This window comes from Branchiostoma floridae, chromosome 17 (genome assembly GCF_000003815.2).
Source record: "Branchiostoma floridae strain S238N-H82 chromosome 17, Bfl_VNyyK, whole genome shotgun sequence".
NCBI lineage: Eukaryota > Metazoa > Chordata > Leptocardii > Amphioxiformes > Branchiostomatidae > Branchiostoma > Branchiostoma floridae.
In genome coordinates this window covers 14,093,957-14,118,767 of record NC_049995.1, presented here as the reverse complement: position 1 = coordinate 14,118,767, position 24,811 = coordinate 14,093,957, and the positions used below count along the sequence as shown (strand labels likewise).

At 43.2% G+C, this 24,811-nt stretch overlaps 3 protein-coding genes across 4 annotated transcripts; 1 reads left to right on the top strand and 2 right to left on the bottom strand.

The window, feature by feature from the left end:
• Positions 1–200: 200 nt before the first annotated feature.
• On the bottom strand, positions 201–24,316 carry LOC118404322 (calmodulin-regulated spectrin-associated protein 1-B-like). The gene is made up of 19 exons (XM_035803390.1): positions 24,215–24,316; positions 23,483–23,797; positions 23,034–23,119; positions 22,503–22,614; positions 21,738–21,876; positions 21,134–21,285; positions 20,560–20,644; positions 19,957–20,175; positions 19,349–19,474; positions 18,750–18,886; positions 18,087–18,254; positions 16,496–17,851; positions 16,135–16,221; positions 15,542–15,669; positions 13,869–14,059; positions 13,182–13,301; positions 2,156–2,274; positions 1,609–1,772; positions 201–678 (listed from the first exon to the last, which is right to left on the bottom strand). Exons 2-19 carry the CDS (start codon positions 23,660–23,662, stop codon positions 564–566), a joined length of 3,684 nt encoding a protein of 1,227 aa, XP_035659283.1. The 5' UTR covers positions 23,663–23,797; positions 24,215–24,316; the 3' UTR covers positions 201–563.
• Positions 3,578–6,571, bottom strand: LOC118404191 (leucine-rich repeat extensin-like protein 5). The gene is made up of 3 exons (XM_035803215.1): positions 5,238–6,571; positions 4,779–4,997; positions 3,578–4,475 (listed from the first exon to the last, which is right to left on the bottom strand). The coding sequence occupies exons 1-3, from the start codon at positions 5,497–5,499 to the stop codon at positions 4,021–4,023; spliced, it is 936 nt and encodes a 311-aa protein (XP_035659108.1). The 5' UTR covers positions 5,500–6,571; the 3' UTR covers positions 3,578–4,020.
• Positions 6,702–11,541, top strand: LOC118404183. 2 transcript variants are annotated; one of them, XM_035803204.1, is made up of 4 exons: positions 6,702–7,328; positions 7,456–8,675; positions 8,793–8,844; positions 8,948–11,541. In XM_035803204.1, the coding sequence occupies exons 2-4, from the start codon at positions 8,412–8,414 to the stop codon at positions 10,150–10,152; spliced, it is 1,521 nt and encodes a 506-aa protein (XP_035659097.1). In that variant the 5' UTR covers positions 6,702–7,328; positions 7,456–8,411; the 3' UTR covers positions 10,153–11,541. The 2 variants fall into 2 exon arrangements, with proteins under 2 accessions (XP_035659097.1, XP_035659098.1); XM_035803205.1 differs by having other exon boundaries at positions 6,702–7,675; positions 7,796–8,675.
• Positions 24,317–24,811: the final 495 nt, after the last annotated feature.

The following is a 24,811-nucleotide window of genomic DNA, read 5'->3' as shown; positions in this document are numbered from 1 at the left end:
ACCAACACAAATTTGGTACAGTCAAACCTGTCTATAGCGGCCACTCAAGGGACTGGACAATGTGGCCACTATAGACAGGTGGCCTCTGTATAGAGGTGGCAACTTGTAGATAAAATACCCAAGGGACCGACAAAAAGTGGCCACTATGGACAGGTGGCCCCTCTGTAGAGGTGGCCCCTAATACAGGTTTGACTGTACATGTGTGCACCCTTAGCTTACAGCAAGTTAAAACAAACCCTACTGTGACCAACAAAAATGTGGTACACAGGCACACCCTTAGCAAGGAAATGGTTAACCCCAACCCTGCTACCTTCTGCTGTCACCAACAAAAATTTGGTACATGGGTACACCCTTGGTGGAGTAATGGTTAACAGATAGAGACTGACTGCAACCTTTGAAAGGACGTACTAGCAGTGCAGGAAACATTTAAATGTATCCAGATTATCGAATGGCTTTTTCCTAAATACATGATTGTTGAAAGTTGGTATAGCTGCAAACGACAGGAAGCGACGCATACAAGTGGCCGTCGCATCTGAGACGGTATGAAAAGCGGCGTAGAGCGTTCACTTCCCCGACTTCTTACTCTGCCACAGGTGGTTGTGGATGGTTAAAGCGTCGACGCTGACTGACATCGTTTTGGAAGGAATTCCTACAAACTGTTTCCCTCCACTATTGTACCTGCAGCAAAAAGGAAACAGGTTAGGCCTAGGAAAAAAAATGTTGTGTTTCCTGTTTCCCTACCTACCCTAAAAAAACCTGCCGACCCTAGACTTTTTTTTTTTGGGTGGGCAGTGGAGTCACATAGCTTCCAGTTAGAATTTTTATTTAGCCTGCTTCCTATTGAAGTAAAACACTGCTTGTCCCATCTAATGAAGGATAAATGTATCTATCATGCACAAAATTAAAGTTTGACATTGAAAGACAAGTGTAATCATACATTTCAGTTTACTTTGTTCAACTGTATTGTAAATATGTATCACTAGAATTTTGGCTAGCCTAAAAAAAAAAAAAAAAAAAAAGATAATCCCTACCTACCGACCCTAATTTTTTCAGGACTGAAACAGGAAACACAACATTTTTTTTCCTAGGCCTTAGGAACATTTTGACATGGGGGAGGTCCTAAGGAATTATCAGTCTCATGATAGTGGGAAAATTTTTTGTTTGGAAAAATTGCAAAGAGACTGCTTTGGAGGGAATCTCTACAAACTATTTCCCTCCACTGTTGTACCTTCACTGGAAAAGGCAACAGGGTAGGAAAATGTGGGCTCTAAAAGGCAAGTCGTAATTCATCTTTGTTATGAAAGGCAGTCTTGGGCTAAGTGGGAAATATTCAGAACAAATAGAAGTGAGATTGTTTTGGAGGGAATTCCCCTGTTGTGCCTACATCAGGAAAGCTTAGTTCAGAACGTTCTTAGTGTTACCGACACCCTTTCATCTTGCAAATAGCATTTTGTGCAGTGTGTTACTGTGAATAGAATGCCATACAAAAGTATAGTAGATTATCTTCTAAAAGAAAACTTGTTACAGACTAAAAACAAGAACAAAAAAAAAAAATGTGACTTTTCTCTGATGAGTTGCCTTTAATAACAAACAAGCAAACAAACTTACTTGTAAAGGCTGTTGATCATCTTCCCCTGGATGCTGGATGGCCCGTTTCCCACCAGTTTGTGGATTTTCTCGTTCTCAGGGTTGTAAGAGTAAACTGCTCGGAACTGGCACCGCGCGTCGCGGAACAGAATCACGTAGTGGAAAGACTCGGACATGGCAAGAGCCTGGAGAGTGGGAGGAAAGTAAATGAAACCTCTATTCTCCATTTGATTTCTACTCCATTTGATTTCTACTGAAGGAAAAAGATGTGCACAATTCAGATTGATTCAGGAGATGCAAAAAAAAAAATACTATGCATCAGTGAATATTAATATTTCTTGTAACAGAAATCTTCTTCTAGTATTACATCACTTCAAGCCTCTCCAATAAGTGAAATAAATATCAAATGAAACCCGGTAATGTCTTTGAATTGTCTTCATGACTAAAGCAAGCCCTTGTTCTAACTATGCAGCATTAGTTGTATGTCTTTTATAGTCAAACCAATTATGTATGAATAAATTTTCTATTCAGATTCACTAGACTCTTTTATTGCCCTTTGCCCTCTCACCTCTAACACTTTCCCCTTGACCTGGTTATTGACCTCTCCAGCCAGACAGCAGTCCTTCAGCGCGTTGATGATGATGTGCCGGTTGGACTTGGTGCTCGGCTTCACAAACAGCTTCGGACCTGAAACGTTGTTGTTATTGTTATTTGATCATGAGGTTCTTTCTTTACAACCAGGTGCTGAATTGCAAGAAGTTAGCAATAGGTGGGGCTAAATCGCCAGGGTCTGAGGTTGCTGCCTTTTGGTGAGGTAGGCAGATTCACGGGAATTGGAACGATTCCCGTGAGGGAAAAGCACCATACAGGGGGAGAAATTCCCGTGGCGGGAATCTCTCCACGCGGAAGCGCAGGTTCCCGTGGCGGGAATCTCTCCACCGGGAAGCAACGTGTCCCGGACGGGGGACTTACATTGCAGGCACGGGAATTTCACCTTCAAGCCGGCAGGGAAGCCGGCAGTTGTGTAGGCTGGGCGATGTCCGCACGGGGCAGACATAATTTTCAATTTTCTAACGATTTAAAGGCATTTTAATTGGTTCTTAATCGTATGATGGTACATGTACTTCATTTGTCAGTGCATTTATTCATCAGTGAATATCCTTGTAACATTTTCTTACAACTGCACTGTTGTTACATGATTTTGCAAAAATATTTTGCAAAAGAACCACACGTTTTACTTACAAAGTTTTGTTAACGTTATGTTTACAAATCACATCATAAGGTGTTTTTTTCCACTCCGCAGACGCTGAGAAAACCGTCGGCTACGCAGATGATAAAACACAAAGTAAAGGAGTAAACTTATGTAGCCACGTTCAAGCTATTTGCGGTATAAATGCCTCGATGCGTACGATTTCCAACTTGTATATTTGCCGACAAATGGCGAAACCGAAAACACCACGAAAACAGCCTTTGATTTGGTTGAACATGAAAATACTCGTAGCTAATGCTTGTATAAATTGTTGATGTCCATATTTGCGATATTTTACCTGACGATGCCCGCAGATTATAAGGAAATTTTGCAAAGCCGCGGGCAAAAAAAGGTACACAAACAAACAAAATGGCGGCCGCGGGTTGCGTGGTTTGGTTGAGTTTGTTAGCAGTATCCCATAATTCCATACTGTAAATTTTGACGTCATATGAACTCTGTGTTACCAAGGAGTTTATTTATTTATTTATTTATTGGTTTGGCTGCACCGAACACACAGCCAGGGCTGCCCAACTAGCCTATGGCTATTACAAAGGGCTAGCCCTGCTGACAAACACATAAACAATACAAATTAAAAAAAAAGAACATTTGTATGTACATGGTGTAGGATAACTTACCAAGGAGTTTACTACGCACATATGACAGTCCGGCATATAAAGAAGAGAATATATCGGAAGGGGCGAATATAGAATTGAGCAAGACAGCATCCTCACGACACGGAACTTCATTCACAAAACTTTATTCAGACATTAGTACTTCTAGGGTGTAACAGTGGTCGATAAACATGTACAAACAAAAAAAATATATACAAAAAGAGAACCGTATTCGTTGCGTAACTTCAGCAAAAAAAAAAGAACAGACGAAAACACTTCAGTTACTATTTTAAATATACACAGGAACGGTTCATAATCATACACATAAACTACCAGTTTCGACAAATTAACACAATCTAAATTCTACGTAGTGCCTTGGTGCTAGTAAGTTGCGCTTTTCAAACAAAGGAAACATGGCGTCTAGGTACGCTATCCCGTCATGCAATGTAAATCCAATTTAATGTCTACATAAGAATAAAAACTCTGTGCCACGCTGACAATCTACATCAGAAATGAAAAGATAACTGAAATAAAAATATTTTAAAATCAGGCTAAAAAAAATAAACAAAAACATCAAGGCGAGTACGCCTTCCTGGCTCTCCTGCTCCTCTTGCTGGGTTGCCTGGGGCTCATCGGGGGAGGGGGTCTGCGGGGTTGGGGTGGGGGTGGTGGTTGGAAGCGGACTGGTGACAGGGGTCCTTCGGGGTTCGGCGAAGAGGCGGCCGGCGAAGCAGCTACACGGTCGGGGGTCGACGTGACTGGTGCCAGGGGACTGGTGGCCATCTCCAAGGACCGGCCCGCCAGGAGGGAAAAGTCGGGGCCGCTGTCTTGGCTGTCGGACAGGAAGTTGGATGTTGATGGTTGAGGCGTGCTCGTCTGGATGGGCGGCGCCTGGACGGGCATGTTGACTCTCCTGGGGGCCGGCATGGTTGGTTGATCACTGGATCTCCCCGCGCAGTACGTGTCGGGGTCCTTCCCGACGTGAAGCAGGATGCTTCTCAGAACCCTTCTCATTGCCATAGTCCAGTCTGTACGAAAGGGATAGGCACACGAGAATAAACAAGGAAATACATATATACGTATCATTCGACTGTATCATTCCACTTGTCATTATATACCGTCACTGTATATGTCTTTTGATCTTGTTTGGTATTGCTACATAACGTAATCATGCTTATAAAGTAATGGGAGAGATATTCATATCATAGGAATGTTTCATAACTTTAAATCTTTTTCTAGTATTGAAAATACATTTCCCTTATCCGTTTGATCATACCAAGATAATACAAATGCATGTCATATATAGGAAAAAAAACATAGACATAAGGTACCTCCTGAGTATCCTGGGGGAGCCTTGGAAGGACACGCCCACGGGATGTCGGCGGGCCAGTAGGGCGGCTTTGCTGTAGAGTCGCTGTATGACGGCATGGAACTACCGGGGTTGAGAGCTCTGATCCATGCGGACACGAATGACCTCACATCATCGCACTTGAGCTGGGCGACGGGCTTCGGTGGCTTGCACAGCACCGTCTTCTTCACGGCAAGCCCCACTGCAGACATTTGCATGAATATCAGTGTATGGCTACTTATAATAAGTTTATTTGCAAGTTCATGCCCGAGGGCTAATTGCAAGTACATGTACATGGTATAAACATATGAGATATGCTTTTACACACTGGTAATCTTATAAGAAAAGTAGGAGCTTGACACCAAACAAGATAGTAATGATTTGTAGTGAACCCACAAACAACGAAAGTTCTACATATGATATAATATATCAGTATTATTACCTGTGTTGTCACCGTCTTCTCCTGTGCTTATCCCTGTGGAGTTGGCCTCCTGCCACGCGACCATAGCTGCCTCCAGCTGCTCCTGTATAGGTAGTAGGACCTCTAGGAGCTCCTCTGGTCCGGTAAACTGCCAGCAGTTATCAGCGTCCAAATTCACCGAAAATGCGGGCAGTCCTTTGCTCAAACTGCTGTTCACTGCAGCATTAGCACGACACCAGTGGGTACCGAACCATCTCCTGAGGTGAGAGTTACGCGGAGCCATGGGGATAGGGTCGTCGAGATTGGAAGAGAATGACACGATAGGCAATGCAAAAATGTGAAGAAAGTGAATGAGACCCGATCCTGATCTTCTCTTTTTATTGCCAGTTTTCCTTGTGATGCAGATTTTGTATGTCTAAATTAAAGAATAATACGTAAGCCGTGTGACAAAGAAAGGCGGCCTGTATTGGGTCAACTATTTTGCATTTTGATTGGCGATGTGCCGCCAGTTTACAGTAGTCAAAGTTGTCTGACAAAGAACTATGCTGTTACATTTGATTGGCTATGTGCTAGCGATTCACACTTGTCGAAGTTGTTTGACAAAAAACGCAGTTCGTATGAAGTCAACATTTGCATCAACAAAGAAACGCGGACTCTATGGAGTCATTCGTATTGTTGCATTTGATTGGCTATGTGCTAGCGATTCACACTTGTCGAAGTTGTTTGACAAAAAATGCAGTTCGTATGGAGTCAATATTTGCATCAACAAAGAAACGCGGTCTCTAATGAGCCAACCAATTGTTGTATTTGATTGGCGGAGCTTGCGGCTAGCGCTTTAGATTATTGGAAGTTGACAAAGAAACGGACTGTATATAAATACCCTATACGGCGTGTGTACTTCAGTCGAATTTTACTCCGTATCGCACAATGTCACGCCGCTCTTCGCGAAGACTCTACATGCAACCAGACAGCGTGAAGGTCCCGCTGAAACCGAGTCAGCTAAAGAGGTTGATGGAGGCTAGTGCAAAATCTACAGCTGATGAAGTTGACAATATCACTTCTAATGTCCAGACATTAGATGTGAACAGAGACTCAACCCCGACGGCAATGTAAGTTGTGCATTTGTACTTTAGATTCAACTGTATATGATTTTGCCAGCATGGCCGACTTCCGTCAAATACAGTGTATGCCATTTTGTGCTAATATGTCATTTTTCACAATCATATTCCACACTTCTCCACAAATCTTGTCGAAAACAGTTACTGTAATACACATGTCACCGTGTTTTTTTTTTATAGAAACAATGTAACAATGCGCACGATAACCATAAAGAAAAAACATCTTCAATGTCACTGATCACCGTTTCCTTTAGGGATGATCAAGTGACATAAACAAATGTCTTACTGATACCAAAATAAATCTCAAAAGTTAAAGAATAAGATGTGAAAGGACAGAAAGAAAGAAAAAAGGATTTTTGGTAGGGGTTTGTACATGTACTAGTTGAAATTCAGGATAGGTCCCGTTCAGGTCCAGAGGATCATTTCCAGGTGGACGTGAACCTGGACCTGATTGTCTGTGGAAACTTGAGAACTGATTTCGCGATCGTGATTTCGCCTAATCCGTTTACTAAAGAGACGTGAAACAGTTTAGACGTGAGTTACGTCGACTCGACAGCGGCCGTTTGCTTATTGCTATGCGAGAATGAATGGATGAGTAAATGAATGGATTAATTAATTACTCAACAATCGCACAAGGTTAAATGTATGACAACCAATAATGAACAGGATAGCAGGATATGGAAAATATAATTCTGTGTACCAGGAAGAGACGTGTGCTTTGGTTTGCATGACGTGACTAGAAGCCCTGCATACCCTTGTGATTAATGTTTGCAAAATTGAAAATTCATCGTTATACAGATGGGTGAGACTCTACATGGTTTTGCTGCACGCGAGGAAGGGCTTTACTGTCTACACGCCCGTGCAGCAAAGCGGATCATCACAACGCCACCCAGGGTTGAGGGAGACCAAGAAGATGAGGGAAGCGATGATGAGGTTGTTGAGCAGCTTCAGACGTCTCCTTTCCTCGCTGCTGCTCACGACGGGGAAACATATGGTAAGAATAGCTTCATTCATGGCTTAGCAGTCTCGTGACAGTATTTTGTTCGGTGCGAGATTTGTTAGGGAAGTCATATACTACAATATAACAGTTAAAGTTAAACATTATTTTGTATGTTTTTCAGGAATCTTGAAGCGCGTTGGGGGAGGAAGACTTTCCTGTGTGACGTGCAGTCGGCGCCAGATGGCCTGCTCTCACGTGGAGACGTACAAGGACTGGTGTGATGAAAGGAACGTGGATGTGAACGTAGCATTCACCACCTTAGACGAGCCGACGTTTAAGTCTGTCTCCACATCCCCAGTCCCTTGCCCATGGACATCGGATATGCGGGAAAAGTTTGACAGGTATGTCAGTGTAAGAATAAGTGCATGTAGTTGTATGAATTACCTGACCAATTTTTCAATACTTTACAGCTGATTGCAATGCATCATGCAGCATCAACTAATTCTATTCAATATTTGTAGGTATGAAGACAAGGATGAGACATTCCCGTACCACCTTGTGCCAGATGTGCCATCTGGTACATGCACTCACGGGAATGGCTGGGACACCCGGGACCCTATTGTGCAACAGTGGGTTCAACACGACCGTGTTATCATCTATACACGGTACAAGAACCTGGCCGACTACCTAGGGGAGGACGGGAAGCGCCACTCCCGGGTGGTCTATTACAGACCCACCGTCGGCAGCTGCGCATGCCGCCACATGTATGACGGAACGGCAGACCTGCTGCACAACCTCGACAACAGGCATGTCCTGTTCCTTTTTTAATTCTATTCTTTGACTTTTTGAATCGTGCGGATCAGTTTATAGAGAAGCAATATCTTATATAATACAATATTGTATTATTATTACAACTAACTCTAACCAACTATACACCTAGCTACATTTATGCAATTACCAAGGAGCGAGAGGAAGTCGAGTGTCCTAGAATAGATTAGATGCACATCTGCATATATAGATGTGTAGGATTGTTCCCATTGTAACATATATTTGATTGCTACCGTGTGACCTATACTTAGCCCAGTGGGGCAAAAAGGTACAATAAAGGTCTTCATTCATTCATTCATTACAATTATTATGTTACGTAAGTGCACCGAGATAAAAGAAGGCTATACTTACCGTATCTTTGTATTGCATTCAAACAGGGTGATGTTCTACTTCGGGCTCTTGGCGGACTACCTAAGCTCGATGGTACAAGGCAAGCAGCCATTGCGGACAACACAACGCGTCTGCAATGACATCCGAAGTGCATGCGGCAGCCATCCCGAGAACATCCCATACGAGAAGTTGCGACAGGCATGGAACTCGTGGGCCCGCAGACTGGTCATCGATTGGGAAAAGGTGAAAAATTCACAAGTATATCATATGCACATTAGTACTGTCAGAATTCTAATGTGCTATATTTCTTGAACCTATTCAGACGCTTTATAATAGCAATTTTTATTTCCCAAACTGTAGGTGTACACCTGTAGCAAATGCGGCCCGGAACCCAAGATCATAGTGTGTGACGGTAAGTTTATCTCTTATCTGCTTTCATTTTATCTGTCGAAATACTAGTATTGTGCATAGAGGTTAGATCTTGAGACCTTATTGTTCTTTTGTGTAATCCTTAGGTACTATGCTTGGGTTCCGTAAGGATTTCCTCCCGTACCTGTCCACACCTGAAGCTGCAGGAGCCCAGCCTGAGAAGCTAGTGACCGGATCGAACCACAGCCGACGTGTCTTCATCACCTGTGCGAAGTCACGGGATCTGCTCCTCCGGTATTCGGGCAACAAACGGAGGGGCAGGGGTAAGTTTACAGGTAAGCTGGGGATCAGCGAAGAAGAGATGGCTGATCTCCAGGGCAAGCTGATCCAGTCGGGTCGTAGCGATGTGACAGATCTCCTGAGGCGTCTGCAGGCAGAGGGACATGCAACACGCGCACCGCCAGAGTACAGCACGTTCCTGTCTGAGGTGGCAAGGAGTACGCCGGTGTGTGGGATGATACAGATGGCTGGTGACAAGAAAGCCATTCGCATCATGCAGATGGTGGCAGAGGGTACGATCGATCTTACGAGCTCTCGTTTCCATCGGTACTCTGCTTATCTTTTTGAGAAGGCGCCGGTACTGACGGATTTTCTCTGTAGTGTGACCAAGGCAGGCCATCTTCCTCCAGACATTTCTGCTCTTGTTCTCTCCCTCATGACTGTACTCATTCAGACTTTCAAGGAGGTTGAGAAACCTTCCCCTGACTGCTACCCCGCTCCTCCCCCTACATCTACTCTTTCCTTTTTCCCTTCCCTTCCTCAGCTCTGTGGTCTGCCAAGGTACGCTGTTGAGGAAGCGAGTAAGTCGAGGGAGAAGGACAGCTGCCGGAAGGAGTCGTATGGTCACCATTCGCTCACGCCCGGGCTGTTTACCCTGTTCTGTCCACATGGCGTGTGCTATGGCTTCACTGCCATGCAAAGCTGTGAATCGCCCCGCCACCCGTTCGAGATCCTGAGGACACGGTTCCCGGTGGCCCCCAGAGTAGTCGTGTACGACAACAGTTGTCAGCTGCACAAGTACGCGATGAACAGGGAGCCACACTTCTTCCAGAAGACCGTGTTTCTGGTGGACCGGTTCCACTTCAAGGGGCATGTCGGCTGTTCGCTAGGGTACTGCATGGACAGTTATACCGCTGCAGTCGACATCCGGTCCATCAACTCTCAGGTCAATGAACAGGCGAACTCCAGCCTCATCAGGATTCAGCCACAGCTGGCCTACATGACACCGTCGAACTTCATGTTTCATGTTTCTTTGTTCTTGGCACTCAAAAACATGCAATGCAACGTGTAAATCCGTACAAATAGGGCAGAAAAGCCCCTACACAGAAAATCTAGGGGAGAAAACCCCTACACAGAAAATCTAGGGGAGAAAACCCCTACACAGAAAGTTCAGAGAAAATGATTTTACGTTCTTGACGTTTTTGTTTCCCTTTTAAGCTTGATTTTTTAAAAGTTTTTTTGGTTTGTTTCATTTTTTTCTATAGATTGTTAGTATGACACAAGGAGGTTAAGCATGTAGGCTATTGTCTTATGGAACTATCTCATGTTTACAAATGACATTAGCATACGATCAACAAGTTTTTCTGAATTCAAATGTTTTTTTTTTTGTTATCATTTTCAAAGTACAAAGTGGTGCCCGTGTTGCGTACGATACATTCCTATGACATGTTCAATTTGCTGATTTGTGTAAAGTTGCTGATTTGTGCGGTGTTGGGGCTGTGCCTTTGCCTAGAAATTCTCTAGACAGACATCATGTGTATATCGTAATGTGTACTTATGGTCACCGGCATGTATGTCAAATGTAAGGTCTTATGCATGTGTATATTGTTGTTTTCTTTTGTGTTTATGAAAAATGTACCCTAGTAGACATGTTACCGATTTGCCGACGGTACTGTAGATTTTCAGTTTTGTATGTCTTTCTTATGTTTTTTGTGTAAGTCTATGCTAAGTGACACTGTTTCGTTGTCGTAGGTAATGAACATCAGAAAAAAAATGTTTTTACCTTGGCCTGTTGACGCCTTTGTCTATCCTTTTATTAGGCTGTGTTTTTTTTAATCTCTTTTTTTCATTTTTGGTGCAGATTGTGGCGCATGAAGGTGAAACATGTCATGTAGACCAAGGAGGTTGAAAGAGGACCTTGTGTTGACAACTGTCTTACCGAACTATTCCAACATGTTTTACATATGTTTGACATTAGGATCATGTTCAACCAGTTTTTCTTGATGTGATGTGATGTGAAAATCCATATGTTGTAGACAGACGTCATGTGTATATGATGATACTGTATATGAAGTACATGTACAATGTCATGTATTTTTAGCTTATGTATGTGTGTCTTGTCAAGGAGGTTGAAAGAGTCTTGTTTTTTTTATGGTTATCTTTTTCCTTTAATTCTTTTCGACAAGTTTATGTATCTTATTGTTTTGTGTTTTTTTTTTCTTCCATCGAAAATGTACCGTAGTATGTAAATTTACCGATTAGGTGCTTACCGAGGTGTAGATATCCACATGTGTGTATTTTGAATGTGCTACACTTACTTTTTCTACGGCAGACGTCATGTGTATATAGTAATGTCGTACCGACGGTCACCGTGTGCGTCTTATGTGATGTGTATGTCTTTTTTTGTTGTTGATTAGAATTACCGTAATATGTAAATTTGACATTGTGCCGATTTGCCGGTATTTGCACTTGTGTAAGCCTATGCTAAGTGACAATGTATCGTTGTTGGTGGTAGCGCTTGGTGGCTTTGATATATGAATATGTAATGAGGACACCATGACCCCGTGACCCCATGAATGTGACCCTTGACCTATGAATATGTAATTAGGTAGCGTGGGTTTGGAATTTTGATGCAGTGCGATTTACGTGGGTGCTTGGCCGGTGTTTACTAAGTTTCAGGGTAGTTTTAGCGTACGCCGATGTAGCTTTAGCGTACACAACAGTTGCAGTTGTCAACACCAAGCTCTGAAGATCCATATCGAGTCTCCCCCATCCAAAGGTAAGTCGTTTTTTGTTTCTTTTTGCATTCTCGGTAACAAAGTTGCTGTGATGTTCGGAACGCGATCTTATCGTATTTCGTTTTACTATACCTTTATCTGTGCAGCTGTAAAAAAAAATCGATGATTTGTGGGGGTGATTGCTTTGACAGTACACCGTAGTATATCAACGTTCTTGGATAGATTTCAATTTTCTTTGAAAGGTTTGATTCCAAGGAGGTTGAACCCTCCATGTTTAATTCCAAATGTTCCGGAGAGAACGCTTGCGCGCAAAGACGCCCGGCAGCCCACTAGCGAAAATCCCCGTACTGCTAATGTTTATGACAGTGCAAGGTTGTCTATTTCAAATATTTGTCTATTTGAAATATGTAAACGTTGCGTGAAATATTTCAGTTTTCTTTGAAACTTCGTTGCGTATTCCACTATATCGGCGAGTGGGCTGCGGGCACCGTCGGTGCCGTCGGGTGAAATTCCCGTCCGGGAACATTCGCTCCCGGTGGAGAGAATCCCGTCTCGAGGACGTCCGGGAACCCGCGCTTTTCCGTGGAGAGATTCCCGAGGCGGGAACCCGCACTTTCTCGTGGAGCTTTTCCCGTGACTCTGCTTACATGTTTTGGTACTATCTCAAACAGCTTCGGCCGTGACAAAGTGTTGAAGTGTTGTTATTTTCATTGGCTCTCTCTTTACAGCCAGGGGCTGAATTGCAAGGAGCTAGCTAGAGTGGCTGCCATTTGGCACTCAACTACTCAGGTCATTTCTCAATACAACAGTCCTAGGCCAAGGTGCGGTCATAGAATGAAATAATGGATCCACTATGAGGTGTGGTATGTAGTTGAATGTGGCATAGGTTTTATCAAAAGGCTAGTAGATCTGACACATGGAGAAACAGAGATGTTACTGTTAGACTTCACCCAATATTGCTTGTGATACTTGTGATAGCGGTACTGACCACGTATAGCAACGTTGCACTGCGTATACTGGAAATTGTCGAAACACAGGAAAACCAAAAACAAACTTAAACTTTTGCTCCCTTTGAGTTGCACAAACATACAAAGCAGACATATAAAACTTGACATACCTATATATTCAATGGTTGATGAGTGTCATGAGTGTTCCCCCCGGTGTATATAGTGGTACATACCTGTATATTCACTAGTTGATGATTGTGACGACTGTTCCCCGGTGTGTGTAGTGGTACATACCTGTATATTCACTAGTTGATGATTGTGACGACTGTTCCCCGGTGTGTGTAGTGGTACATACCTGTATATTCACTAGTTGATGATTGTGACGACTGTTCCCCGGTGTGTGTAGTGGTACATACCTGTATATTCACTAGTTGATGATTGTGACGACTGTTCCCAGTCTGGAGTCTTCCTCCCACTCCCAGAGCTGCCGCTCGTCCCATCATGACTTTCAACAACACTCGCCGGCCGGGAGCCTCCTGGGAGAGAAAACACACAGCGTGACCTTCACTCTCTATACATGACCTTCACTTTAAATGAGATTGATGGTTGGATGACCTTTCGATGGACAGGTATGTCATCCCAACCTAGACATCACTCAGAACTTTCTGCCAAGATGGCAATTATAATATACATGTAGGTTCACCCCCCATCCCAGAACAATGCGAAAGGACTCCATAGTTTGAAGGATTTGGGCTGTTTGGGACAATTTTTTGGGAATTTATTTCACCAGGATGAAATTGTGTAAGGGTTTCAGCTGTCTTGCTCAAATACCAGAGTGCTTCTTTGTGACAACTTAAAAAGAGTGATCCAAAACTGTAGCATTACTATCATGAATGCATAATACAAATGCGTGTAGGCTTAAAAACAACAAGAACAAAAAAAAGCACCTGAAGATGACCCCTTGTGTGTATCTACAGGAGGCCCAGACTTGGGGCGGGATTTTTTGGGCCGCGCTCCCTTCCTCTGCTGCTGCTGTGTCATCTCCTGTTCGTGTTTTCAACACTGATACTCGTGTTAACAAACAAACAAACAAACAAACAAACCTGAAGACGACCCCTTGTGTGTATCCACAGGAGGCCCAGACTTGGGGCGGGATTTTTTGGGCCGTGCTCCCTTCCTTTGCTGCTGCTGTGCCATCTCTTGTTCGTGTTTTCTCCGTTGGTACTCCTGATAAATCAGCTCCTTTCGCGCCTTTTCCTCCGCCTTTCTTTGTTCGGCCTCTTCCTGACGACGTCTGGAACACGGAAAGGGAAACCCTCATCAGTCAACTGCCAGTAACAGTCAGTAATTCGGAATCATCAATGATTAAAAGAGAGTTCAAATTCTCTTACGTAGATGTAGAGAACGGACAAATACTTCAACTTTCACACCATAGTCATCCCTCAGACAAGATGCACAGTTCCTATTTAGAACTGTTATTCACTGTACACACTTCAATCCCTCACATGTTAGACAGGGCTCGAAATTCATTTTTGGGATTAGGTGCACTGGTGCACCCAGCTTAATAAATTTGGTGCATCAAAAAAATTTTGGGTGCACCACTTAGATTTAAGTACAATGTCAAGAAAACCTAATAACAAAACTTAGTTACAAGCTATCAAATTCTTGTACAAGTAACATGACAGACATTTTTATTATCTTTCTAACACTTAGATGTCAAGAATATGATGTATACTAGCATACTTGATACCTTTCCATACATAAACCTAAGAAAATATTTGGGTGCACCTTGTGCACCCACTGAAAAAAATTGGGTGCACAGTTCCAATTTTGGGTGCACCTGGGTGCACATGCACCCAGTATTTCGAGCCCTGTTAGAGAAAAGGTGGGAAGGTTGGACCTTCCAAAACAAGCTTGTATGACCAAATCTCAGTTAAATGGAGAGACATGCTGCACAGAAGATGTACAATGGCAAAATGTGCTGCTGTTTGCAACATAAGCTTTTTCTTAATTTTCAATCCTTACATGACATTTTCGGTGTTATCTTAGAAATAATCTAATCAATAAATAAGAGCCAGTGCCAATATCTATTCTCAAGAATGTTGTCAATGTCTTAAAGAAGCTCTTCCTCTCCTGTTCAGCCTCCCTTTTTCTTAATTTTTAATCTTTGCATGAGAGTTTTGGCCTTACTTTTCTATGCAATGGAGACGGGGCAAATATCTATGTCTTCTTAAGGATGTTGTCAATGTCTTAAAGAAGCTGTTTGACATCTTACTTTCTCTCCTACCTCTTCCTCTCCTGTTCAGCCTCCCTTTTTCTTAATTTTCAATCTTTGCATGAGAGTTTCGGCCTTACTTTTCTATAAAATGAAGACAGGGCAAATAACTATCTATAGACTTGTTGGCAACTTCTTAAAAAGCATTTTGACGTCTTACTTTCTCACCTCCCTCTCCCTCTTCTGCTCAGCCTCCCTCTCCATCTGTCTGGCCTTCAGCTGTTCCTATCAAGCTTTTTCTTAATTTTCAAAATATCTATACCTTCTAAATAAAGTTGGCATTGTCTTTAAGAATGCTTGACCAGGTAATGTCTTAAAGAAACTGTTTGACGTCTTACTTTCTCTCCCCCCTCTCCTTCAGCTGCTCCTCTCAAGCTTTTTCTTTTTCAATCTTTGCATGACAGTTTCAGCCTTACTTTTCTATGAAATGAAGACAGGGCAAATATCTATGCCTTCTTAAGAATGTTGCCAATGTCTTAAAGAAGCATTTTGACGTCTTACTTTCTCTCCTCCCTCTCCCTCTCCTGCTCAGCCTCCCTCTCCATCTGTCTGGCCTTCAGCTGTTCCTCCCGCTTCATCCGTGCTCGCAGGAACTGCTCACGTTTTCTGCTCATCTCCTCTTCTTTTGTCTGTAATGAGAGGACAAAAACGTGTAAAATAATGAGATTTTAAAGCTCAGTTCAATAGTCGAGGCACAGGGGAAATGCAGGAGAAACAAACAATGCAGAAGAGGAGACATCTCATGTGTGTATCATACCTTTTTCCCCAGTCAGAGAGCTTCTAATGTTTGTTTACATATCTAATAGTTTCTTTATAGTCAATAAGAGACTGTAATTATAGTATGTTCCTGTTGTGATTCCTGGTAATCAGTCACACCCTAGGAGGAGAGCTGGGCAGAGTTGATGGACAACAGGCTTCTATATCCTTATCTCTGGGGTTAATTATGTGTGAAAAATCAATCATCCAAGAATATAAGTTATGATTCTATGGGCTTTTTTTCTGTAACTTTCAGCCATACATAAGAATCACAATGAAAAAGTGATTTAGTATGCGTTTACCGTATAACTGAACTGACTGTCTGAGTGAAGCCTTACCTTATCTGCATCTGCGGAGTTAAAAGAGAAGAAGCCCACAGCGGCAGCTTTGCCCTCTGCTCCGGGGCTCTCGGGTAAGACGGCCTCCTGGGGTATGGGGAAGGTCAAGCATTCAAGGTCAAATATTTCAAGGTGAAACATTTGAAGGTCAAACATTCAAGGTCAAACATTCAAGGTCAAAAATTCAAATGTCAATCGTTCCAAGGTCAAACATTCCAAGGTCAAACATTTGGAGTGAGAGGAAGAGGACCAAGCTGTACCGGTATCTGAAAAACATCATCAATCTTTTCATGCAAGTTAACATCTAAACTTTACCATTGTAAAACAACAAACTTGTAAAACAACAGAAATGGTAACCCACCTCCCTACTGTCTTCTGGTTTACAAACCTCCCCCGTCATCGCCCACTGTTCCACTGTACTGTCATACGTTGTCTGGACATTCACGGCACTGTTCTCGTGATTAACATGTGACGTCGTCGGCCCTTGCTCTGATTCGCTCCTGGGAATCTCTGCCTCAAACTGTGGCCCAGAGGACCCCAATCCCAGGGTCTGGTCCGATTGGCTGGCCGCCAATCTCCGGTGCTGCACATGTTCGATAGTCGGTGACGCTTCCATCACTGTTACTCTGCCTTGTTGCTTTTTTGAGGAGCGTGATTGGTTCGATGAAACCGACGACGGAATAGACACCGTGCCTGCAACGTTCGCATGAGTCAGTTTGGGTGTGGACGAAACATTTTTCTCTTTGCTTTTCGGTGATGACTTGGAAACAACAGGTTTTACTCTAGGTGATGACGGCACTCTTTCCTTCGCCGGGGGTGATGACTGGCTCTTTAGGGTATCCTGATGTTGAGACAACCGAGCAATTTCCTTCTGAATAAGCGAGAGATCGCTGTTCAGCCTTTCCAACGAGGTGTTGTATTCGTTCAGATCAATGACTTCACCTGGGCTTGTGGCTTCGTTGGGCGACATCGGGATATCGTGGGACTGTTTTGGAGCAAACGCAGGTTCCCGGTTAACCTCTGTAACGACCTCTTCTGGAATGGCAGAATTCGCTGAGGCGAATCCGGTCATACACGGACCGCTGACTTCATTCTTGTCGAACCGAATCCTCCCGTTGTTGTCCTCTCGGTCGTAGTGGTAGTTTTCCGGCGGAGGTTCTTTCGTCGGCGTGGGGGCCTTCTTCTGAGAAATGACGTGCAAGAACGCCGCCTTCCCGACTCTCTGTCTCTGCCTGTTCCACTGAAGCTCCATCTTCTTCTTCTCATTCTCGATCGTCCGCCTTTTCTCTTCTAATTTTAGTCTCAGCTTCACCATCTGCGAGGCGAGAGGCTGCGTCCCGTGACCGTTCTCCTGTTCCTCCGGAGTGCTCCCCCTCGACGCTCTGTTCCGCCCCCAGGTCGTCACGTGCCCGGAGGTCGCGACCTTAACCTCCTGCGGGGTCGTTGCCGTGGGAACGCCGTTGCCGTTACTACAGTTCTTGTCGCCCTTCCCCCATGTCTGGATCGGAACAGAATGATCTCTCTGGAGGAAATCCATCTGCAGCGACTCTCTTGGGATTGACTCCTTTTGGAGCGACTCCTTGTCCAAAGTCTCGCTGTGAAGTTTGGGCGATTCTACAACATCCCCTGCGTCTTCTGCATTTCCAGGATTGCCCTCTTCGTCAACTGATGCCCTCCCGACAACATTGTCATCGATAATGGGGATTCCTGCCGCTGTGCAGATTTAGGGGTGTCATGTACTCAGCTACGGTGTAGCTTTTGCCCACAGAGGCTGGAATCGTGCGTCCGTCTGGCCGATCTGTGGTGTCGTATGACATCGCTGATGACACGGGGGCAAGATAGAATCCCCCGGGCCGGTTGGCCGAACAGCTCTCTGAGCTTATCGTGGAATCAGAGTCCCCCTGTGAGCCCATCACCACATCACTGGCACTCGAGAGCGAGAAGCTGCTCACCGATTCGCTGATGGGCGTAATCTGATCCATCGTGTCCATGTCACTTGACACCACTGTGTGGCGAAGCCGCCCGGTCCGGTCGATTTTTGTCACAGACTTGTCCGGACCCTCTCCTAGTTCGTCCTCCTTTTTACAAGCGTTGCTTTTCTCCTTGGATGGTCTGAGAACCTGCATGATGTACAAAATGACCAATAAATTAGTGGACGTACTGATTGATAAGCATCTAATACCAGCTCAAAAAAATACAAGAAATAGTCATGCCTTCAAATACAAGAGTTACCACCTAAGATTGATGTGTTCAAAAATTCGTATTTTCCCAGAACTATCATAGAGTGGAATTTGTTATCACCAAGCACAGTAGGGGCATCTTCTCTGGATAGTTTAAAGAACGCTTGCAGATAGATGGGTAAAAGCTAGGTGTGACGGGTTGTTCAGTGTAATATAACCAGCTGCTGCCGCGCAGCCTGCCTGCAAAGCTGGTGTGTTACGCCGAAGGGCAGTTATATCGGTTATATAGATACAGATACAGAAGCTGGTGTATTACACCGAAGGACAGTTATACCGGCTATATAGATACAGATACAGAAGCTGGTGTATTACGCCAAAGGGCAGTTATACCGGCTATATACAGTATATAACTATATATCAGATATAGATACAGACCGCAGGCATCAATGGTTCCCGCGGTGCCTGGGAGTCCTGTGAAGCCATGCTACTGTCCGCTCGGTCGGAGCGAGACTCTGGTCGGGAGGAAACGCTCTCCAGGTCCATATCCTGTTGGGACTCATGGCCAACATGACCTGGAACATAAACAGCAAGAAGTTCATTTATCTGATGTTGAAGAAAATCTGGCAGCACTTAGCAATACATACTTTCTCTTTCCAAGAGTCTACACAATGAATGGTGCAAATCATAAGAGAGCGTTAGGACAAATATTAGGTACATAGCAAAATGTATACATTAAAACTGTTTAAGAAATCTTAACAAGTCTTTCACTATAATATTAATTTTAACTACAATTGTTTATAAATGAATCATTAGTTGTATAATGTGGTTTTCAAAGATCTGTTATACTTTATCAATGTATATTTAGTATCAAATTTACATGCTGTATTCTGTATCTTTTAAGGTATCAAAAAAATCCTGCCTTGACAGCCTCTATAATGATTTTGTGCCTTTATCAGTTTAATTTTGACATTACATGAGCAAGTGAAATACATTTGTATTCTTCAGCACCACAGAAAGGGTCAACATCTCCTGACCTGGGCGTGGCAATCCCCCGTTGCTATTGGCAACCTCTGGCCAGGCCATGACAGAACCCTTCACACTCGCATCTGAGGCAGAGTTCAAGGAGTTGGATCTTCTTAAAGGGTGGAGAACTTCTTCACCTGGAGGATTAAAGAAAACATCATATACATGGTTGATTAAAGATTGCACATTGTTTAGTTATGGTTACAGCAATAAAATGTCTAGGACATAGACATTTAGAAAAAAAACTCTTGCTAAACAGAGTCTAATAATAAGATAGTCTCTTTATTACACAACATTTCAGGGAGGGAATATGTCAGATTCCATTTTTCAAAACTTTATCTTAACCTTTATTGAATGTTAACGAAGGATTAAGATAATGTTGGGAGCCAAGAAAATATATTCCTGTTGCCTAAATGCGGCAATGCAAGGATAGGTTTAGGGCAAAACGATTGTATGTCTGCCAGCTACAAAATGTTCAGACATACCCTCCCCTTGCTGGCTGTTCTGTTTTGCGCAATGTCTGAGTGCCAGAAGCAGCATCTGCTTATACCCTGGTTGCCAAACAACAATGTAAAGGTTTAACTATTGCCTAGTATCGGCCAGCAAACGCTATACATACCCTCCCCCTGCTGACTGTTCTGTTTTGCGCGATGTCTGAGTGCCAGAAGCGGTGTGTGTCTGCTGATATCTGGGCTGCTGTGGGATGGAGTGATGCTTAGGTTACTCGGAGAGTCGCGGTCCGGAGTCTGGAAGCTCCTCTTCGTCGCCTTGCTGATGGGGACGTTTGGGCGCGGACGGGCTCGGGTCGGTGTGGAGGACATTTCTGCTTCTAACGGAACTGTAAATAACAACAAAAACTTACATGTAAACAACAACAAAATATAAACTGACATGAAAACTATCTTTTTTTTTGGCAAACCACTTGATAGGAAATTAGAATTTAGGTATAGAGACTTTTGGAAGGTGCCCTTTAATTGCTATATAGAGACACTAGAATAATACAATTTTAACAACCTCTGCTTCTAACAGAACTGTTAATCAACAAAATGAGGAAAAGACAGACATGAAAATTCAAACAGCTAGAAAGGAAACTAAAATTTAGATACAGGGATTTTGGCAGACATAGAAATATGACAATTTTGATTTTTAATATTCTCTAATGTATCTATCTACTACGCTGTAAGGATTGTCTACTAAAATGTGAAGACATATTTTTACTGACTTGTTTGTTGATGGTTGGTTAGTGCAGGCTGTACGATATCCGGTCGGATCACTTCTAGCCACCAGAACAGCTCAGCGATGAATGCCTGAAACACACACAAGATGTTAACATGGAAAAATTCGGACCTCTGACCTCTTTGTGACAGATTATCTTAGTTCTTAATTACAAGTATGATTGCTAAATAATCAGATGTAAGTTTATTAGAGGTCATATGTTCACAGTAATTGTATTGTTACATTGAAGAAGGCAAGACATCCAGGTAATAAGATACACCAAACAGCACTGATTGGATATGATTCGCAAATGTCTGACCATTTCCAAAATCATATTCAGTTGCTCGAGTAACAGATTTTTGACGTAATTGTATTTTATTTAAGTTTGTATATGATATACAAATTAAAGCACTCAAGGAAGACTAGTGGGTACTAGTATTTTAATAAATGGAGATGCTAAATAAATAAACAGACAAACATAAGCCAAACAAACCTGAGTGTTGGGCTTCAGGCTAGTGAGTCATGTCGAATTTTACTAAAAGAGATTCTAAATAAACAAACAAACAAACAAACAAACAAACCTTGATGTTGGGCTTGAGCACCTCCGGACTGTAAAGAACATCCTCGTAAGACAGGTGGAACATGGCTCCAAGGTGCTGGTCACAAAACCGCCGCACCAACGACAGGTTTCGCACTGACTCCGACATCGAAATCAGGGAACCCAGCTGGCCATCTGTGATCAATAACATTCTATTTATTGGTTTGGCTGTTCAGCACACACAGCCAGGGCTGTCCAACTAGCTGTGGCTGTTATGTTGGCAATACCAAAGGAACTGAGGTTTTGAATCTTAAAACATTTAACATTAACAACAGGGACTAAAACCTAAAAGAGTCTTCTGTATTGTCTATTTACAAAATATGATTTAATTTTGAACATGGAAACCACATACAGGATTCTTCAATAAAGAATAATGCAAAATTAGAAAAGAAAATTGGATGTGTTTATGTATATAGAATATAATATTATATAATATACATCTATACAATAACACAGATGAAAAAGGATGCCAATTAACACTAATATTACAAGTAAAATCAAACAGATGATTATTTGTTATTCAGCACAGTTGTGATGACAGCACATGACTGCAGTTTCATGTAATTCTGCTAGGGGGCATGCCTGACCTTCAGGGCGGATGTGGTTGGGACAGTAGAAGCAGAGCACAGCAAGAAGCACCCGCCCGTCACTCAGGTCCTTCAAGATGTCATCCAGTGTGGGGAGGTCCCAGCCACTGGGGTCACCGCCCTCCGGGTCGTTCGCCTTCTGTGAAAACACCAGAGCATGAGTATCATCTTGGCTACTGTAAAAGCATTTAGCGGGAAAAAGGACTGTTCACTGTGGTTTTATGTTCGCGGTAGCATCATGTACTGCAGTCTCTTACTGCCATGGAAAAAAGGTTGTGGTGGTTTTAAGTTTGTGGTGAAGCGGCCACTGCGAAAACTGCGAACATAAAACCACCGCAAAAATTTCTGCATTTACAGTACCAGGGCTCCAATACTCAACTTAATACCATTGGGTAAAAAAAAATGTGACCTACTGTATCTGGGGCACGGTATTGGAAGGCGACCACTAGCCCTTTCCTTCCACTGCCCCTTACCTCCCCAGGTACCCATTTTCTATACCTGGGTGACGTGAGGAAAGTCGTATTAAGTGCCTTTTTCGTACCTTACTGCCCCTCCTGTCCTGTAGAGTCCAGCCCACTTTGTTTAACTAGACCGTACCTTACTGCCCCTCCTGTCCTGTAGAGTCCAGCCCACTTTGTTTAACTAGACCGTACCTTACTGCCCCTCCTGTCCTGTAGAGTCCTGCCCACTTTGTTTAACTAGACCGTACCTTACTGCCCCTCCTGTCCTGTAGAGTCCTGCCCACTTTGTTTAACTAGACCGTACCTTACTGCCCCTCCTGTCCTGTAGAGTTCTCCCCACTTTATTTAACCAGAACAGCAGGGCATCCTCCATGTCATACGGCAGCTCCTGGGATGCATTGAACGTCGCAAATTTCCTGTGGGGAGGGAGATGGCAAAAATAAATGTAGTGTTACATTTTGTCTAAGATAATGACAGGCTTTCTTTTGCCTATAAAAGAGGAAAGAACTTGTAGAAATGTAGATTGACCAATAGCATGGACCAAAGTAAGGCCACATGAAGTCATTTCTATCATATGATAGTAAAAATTACATGAAGATGAAAATGTGAAGTCTAGAAGGCAGAGAGAAAAACTTGGATCTGACTGCAGTATATTCACCTCCAACTGTCTAAACCAAGGTGCAAGGCACATAATTTCCACTCAGACTATGTTTTCATACTGCTCTTATATGACATAAGTTATAATATTTTTCAAGTCTAAGACCAACATAACAGATTGGATTGGTAATAAATTGTATGCGTTAGTCCACAAGACCCTGAATATTTCATTACTTACTTGACTGCTGTGACGACTCCCTCAATACTGATGACCTCGTTAATGTAAGCCTCCATCAAGGCATCTAACACAGCCAGGTGAGACTTCTGTAAACAACAATAATAACAATCAACAACAGCAACTACAAAAGTACACACACAGTGTCACACACATGCACACACACACATACACAGACACACACGCAGAGACACACACACAGAGTCACACACACGCAGTGTCACACACGCAGACACACACACACACAGTGTTACACACAGTGTCACAGTGTCACACACGCACACACAGTGTCACACACGTACACACATACACACACACACAGTGTCACACGCACACACACACACACAGTGTCACACAAATTCACAGACACACACACATACACAGACACACACATTCAGTGTCATACACACACACAGATAAAGACATACTCCACAGAAAGAGCACATCTTTACCAGGTTTATCGGCTGTGCCTCCTGTAAGTTCTCCTGTGAGACCCCGTTTTCCTCATCCTCCATGGCCTGGATGCCTCTCCGACTCAGCGCCTGGATCACACTCCAGTGTCCTCCCCAGTCACACGGCTCACGGAACATCTGGGTACAGATCATGCAGTACAGCTCTCCTGCTGTCAACATGCCAACTAGCAACGGTGTCAGCTGTTCTGTACCCTGTAAACAACAACAACAAACATGTCAACAATGACAGATCATGCAGTACAGCTCTCCTGCTGTCAGCATGCCAACCAACAACGGTGTCAGCTGTTCTGTACCCTGTAAACAACAACAACAAACATGTCAACAATGGCAGATCATGCTGCAGTGTCCACCCCAGTCGCAAGGTTCTCAGAACATCTGGGTACAGATCATACAGTACTAGTACAGCTCTCCTGCGGTTAACAATGACATGCCCACCAACAATGGTGTCAACCGTTCTGTACCCTGTAAACAACAACAACAAACATGTCAACAACACCAGATCATACATTACAGCGTTCCTGTGGTTACGATAACCACTGATAATGGTGTCAGCTGTTCCATACCCTGTCAACAAACACGTCATCAACAAGAGATGTGTTAACAACATATCATGCAGTACAGCTTTCCTTTACTCGCTCACCTTATGATTAATGTGACTGACACTTTTAACTGTACTGTCAGTACAAATAAAATAAAAAACAGCAAACAAACCTCGTCATCTGTGAAGAACGGCCACTGCAGCTCAGGAGGCACCATTCCGCCGTAAGCCTTCCCTATGGCCCAGAGCATGGAGGCGTGGACTTTCGCCTGGAACAGGTAACAATACATACATCATCACTCTGTCTAACTTTGATGGTCTTAGACTAACTCTAAGACTCTAACCATACACTTATGGCCCACAGTGACATAATACACATAATACATCAAAAATCTTTATTAGTATTGAGCATGCAAACTCTAATTCTAGCTCTAACCCATGGTATACAGCAAGGTGGCATGGACTTAAGTTGCATGGTGAATATTGTTTTTTAATGATAATACCATCCCTCTTGTCTTACTCTAGGATGCTGAACTTAATAACACTGGCCCTTCTTGAGGGACCATGGCATGGAGGCATGGACCTTTGCCAGGAAAATAATGGGACACTTCATTTCAACATCTGTTTTCTCTGTGCTGCAGTTTAGATGTACATATACTTTCACCAGTGATCAGTCTTATTTTATCAGCACTCATCCAAACTCTAAAAGTGAAACTGTTATGTCTTTGGCAACCTGAGTCATTTTTACATTACAAGACGGAAGCTATTAA